Consider the following 4,138-nt stretch of genomic DNA (forward strand, 5'->3'; position numbering starts at 1 on the left):
AGTTATGAAGTTTCCTTGGGGTTTAAGTAGAGATCCGTAGGATATGGTATCATTTATGATTTATGTCATAACCCATAAGGCCTTCAGAGGGTTAGCCGCCGGGGGAATGGGGTTGGCTTGAATTTGCATGTAGTTGTTACTTCATGGAAATGTTATTAAATTATAGAAGAAACTTGACCCTTATGTTAAATCTCACTATTAATATTATTTTTGTTTTATTATCATTCACATTGGTGATGCCTTGGACGAGATTTCTGACAACAAATCTTAATTCATGTTTACTGTAATGTTTAGAGAAAGGCAGTTTGTGAAGAGTGACTTAGACTGTGAAGACAGTCTTAATTGCAAACCTTTTATTATAAAGTATATAAACATGAGAATAAAATATCTCCTTATAGCATAATATAACTTTTCTCTTATGACCAGTAAAAAATATGGCATGTGTAATGTTTTGTTTAGTTTTAGAAATATATTTTTAGAAAATGATAAAAATAGGACACGTATCATAAATTTAAGTAGCCAAATGAGATAATTTATCTCCTTATATACTTTATTCCTTATACACATAAGATTTTTACATTATTTCTTATATAAACCAGCAGCATTGATTGAAATGTTTTGGTTTCAATTTATGTTCAAAATATCAAGAAAAGGCTTATTATTGTTGGAGCCTAAAACGAAGAGCATGTTTTGTGACTCTTTTGGAATTAAAAATCACAACCAGCTGGAGTAAAAAATAATGATAATGATATTAGTATAATGACAAAAGCATTACTTTAAGTTCAGCTGACTTCTAATTTAATCATCTGGCCACTTTTTTCTCAGTATCCTCTGCTACTGGTTTCACATGCCTTACATTAATGTAGTTAAGGCAAAATAACAAGTCATGGATTCACCAAAAATGGAATGACAAGAAAATACTTCAACATATTGCTCTGCTTAGAGAGAAGTAGACAGTGTAATTCTTCTTTTAAGAGAAACTATTTGTCTTTCAGCACTAAGTTCTAACAACTGGCTTCATTTAAACATCATAACTTCTGATAGTGTTTCATATTTTATTTGTCAAAAAGGAACACAATAGTCATGATTTGGCAAGTTTCTTTTGTAAGAAAACTTCACCATTTTGTGGCCAAAAGGATTACTGAAAATAGCCTAGTCTTAAAGTTGGGAAGCTTTTCAGGACAAAATTGTATATTGTGCAAAGAGAACTTAGCCAGGTACAATCTACGATATGTTTGCCATTTCACGCTAAAAGATGCCAAATTGCCAATTCTACTTTGTTTTTCCCCTTTGGACTAGGAAAAAACGTTACATTTCTACTATTGGTAGTTGCTTTTTATGGTCCAATTCAAACACTGCTACCTTCCAAGTGCAGAGAAGAAATACTAAAGTGAAAGAAAGATGAAGGAAAAAAATGTTATACTTTTCTAAATTCTTGACTTTAGGAATCATATACTATTTGGTACTACTTTTCAAATATGGAACTACAAATTGTTTGATATCTTTACATGGCACAGGGCAAGTTGTATTTTGAGCACTAAGAAAAGAAGTCAACAAATATCAATTTAGAGTGATTTGAAATCAACAAACAGAAGATGCTAAAGTGTAAAGGCTTGCAATAATAAAAACAGTGTGAAATTGATATAAACTTGCCCCCAACATGGTTTTTACCATTTTGGGGATTAAATATACAACATGGCTATTGAGATCATCATTACCTTACTTCATATGAAGGCAATGATCAATGAGATATCTCTGAAACTTAAACAAATACACATTATATATTTAGTCCTAGCGGGTGCCATATAGCCACCACAGCAATTAGAGGCCATGTTGGCCTTAACTCCTCCTAAATCTACCTTTTAACTTTTTCCTCACACTTTCCCAACTCTAACAAGACAATTAAAACAATGCCATATATAATACAATACACCAATTTCAACTCAAATTGGTACTTTAGGACTCTAAAATTGTCCTCCCTGAAATGTTTGTCCAAATTGCCAATTAGCAGGTGCAATATTGTTGCTAGTGATAGTCCTTCCATCACTTGTAGTGACCTGAAATGAAAGGCTTTGGCCATTGAGATAGGAATTGCTCTGCCAGTTTTGGCCCCAGTTCCTTGACATTGCTTGCCATCCAGTCTTAGAACCCTTGATGGAAACAGAATGAATATCTCCGGCGCCACCGACATTTGTTATTAGAACCAAGTTGAAGTAAGAGTGACCATTGACTGTAAACCTGATTCCTCCTTTCTTCACACAAGAAATCCTGATTTAAGACAAAGACAAACATGTTAATGCATGCTCCAAAGTATAAAAAACACACCCTTTCCTTAAAATACTTTACCCAAACACACACTTATGAATATACCTTCTGAAGGAAACAGGAACAATTCCTGCTTTGTATTGAGCAATTTGCAAGAAAGCAGGCTCAGCCAGATCAAAATGCTGAAGTGGAGGGTTGCACCATCCACCATTGTCATTAGACAAAGCAAAGTTAGGAGGACAGAAGTTTGTGGCAGTAACAATGATGCTACCAGGTAGACACCATCTTGCATCATTGTTACATTTCATCTCATAGCAAGAACCACAACTCAAACCATTGTTGAATAGAGCAGTGCTGAGTGCTGCAGTGTTAGTCCCATAACCTTGACTATACAAATTCCCATAACCACAAGCTCCTCCTGTTGTAATAATAACAATATCATGAGATCACTATATCATTGACTTGTAATAGTAGAAGAGATAGTGAATGTAATGATTAAAGGAGAGTCATTTTTTAACTTTAAGCCTAAAGGGTTTTGGGGGGAATAAATGGAAGTGGGAGCCATAAAATACGTTAGTGAACATTTTTATTCATTCCGTTCCAAAATTCAACACCCAAATAGGCCTAAAAGAAACAATAGGAGACATGTAATGTGCCTATGCCACTTGGTTAATTAAAAGCACTACAACAATTACAACAATGTTCTTTTCCTTCTAAACATCATTCACTTCTAAGTAAATAATCACTCGAGCTAGCATGTTAAAAACTTTATACTAACAATGTAAACTCGCTAAACTATGTTTAAACATTAAACTTACCCATTGTGCCTGATGCATCACCACCACCATAAAATGTAGCATGACCACCTTGCCATCCTCCACCATAGTCACCAAAAGTGCCTTGAAGGCAAAGATTAAGAACAAAGAAGAGAAGAGACATGGTTGAGGTTGTTGCTATTGCCATTGTGTGTTACTAGTGCTTAGAGAAGTTAGCAACAATGGGCAGAGGTTTGTTTTTCACTTGTTTGGTGCTAATACTTTGGTTAAGGTTGGTTCCCTTATATAGTGAAGTTGTGGGAAATAAAGACCTTAATGTGGGGTCTTATGTTAGAAAGAGACAACTTAGGTATCCTAAGTCTCGAGAGAGTGCTAAAACCACATAAAACGGATTCACATTTTCAGAATCACAACGAGCACATGCAAATGTTTGGGTATCACTACCAACTGCTTAATCTACGGTCCCACTTGTCACATGCAATTCTCAACCGTTCTATACCGATATGGAAAAAAAGTAAAATATATATAAAAATATTATATGAATTTTATATATTGTTATTGTATTATTTATTATTTATATTAATTATTATTGATTTTCTTCGATAACAAAAAAATAATACAAATAAATGATAAATATTGTAGTAACTGTGTACAAATATTTATACAAATAATACATGGATATTACACTCTATCAAAAAAATATGATAAATAATTAAAATGAAAACTACTGGACGTTATAATGATAAATAAAATTATTTTAAAATTCATGGTGTGATGTATGATTAAATAATCAATGAATTGTGTGTTAAATTATTAAATTGATGATTAGTTGATTTATTAGATAAATATTAAAAACATTATCCCTATATTGTTGACTTTTCAAAATTTTATCAATGTTTTTAGATGAAGGGAGTATTATAAGTTTTATATACCCTTAACCTTAATTAATATGTTTATTTTTATGGTAAAGTTTTTTATTTGCTTATTTTAAGTGGTTGTTACGTATGAAAGTGCATTGTTTTATTAAATTTTCCTGAAATCACGCAAAAAGGCCACAAAATTTGGGTTATCTAACTTTCACATACGTCCAACTTGGT

At 32.6% G+C, this 4,138-nt stretch overlaps 1 protein-coding gene across 1 annotated transcript; it reads right to left on the reverse strand.

Moving 5' to 3' along the window:
• Window positions 1–1,922: 1,922 nt before the first annotated feature.
• Window positions 1,923–3,314, reverse strand: LOC109337691 (expansin-A8). Its single transcript, XM_019574717.1, has 3 exons — window positions 3,084–3,314; window positions 2,371–2,683; window positions 1,923–2,268 (listed from the first exon to the last, which is right to left on the reverse strand). Exons 1-3 carry the CDS (start codon window positions 3,226–3,228, stop codon window positions 1,965–1,967), a joined length of 762 nt encoding a protein of 253 aa, XP_019430262.1. The 5' UTR covers window positions 3,229–3,314; the 3' UTR covers window positions 1,923–1,964.
• Window positions 3,315–4,138: the final 824 nt, after the last annotated feature.

The sequence above is a fragment of the Lupinus angustifolius genome, unplaced genomic scaffold (assembly GCF_001865875.1).
Source record: "Lupinus angustifolius cultivar Tanjil unplaced genomic scaffold, LupAngTanjil_v1.0 Scaffold_9_145, whole genome shotgun sequence".
NCBI lineage: Eukaryota > Viridiplantae > Streptophyta > Magnoliopsida > Fabales > Fabaceae > Lupinus > Lupinus angustifolius.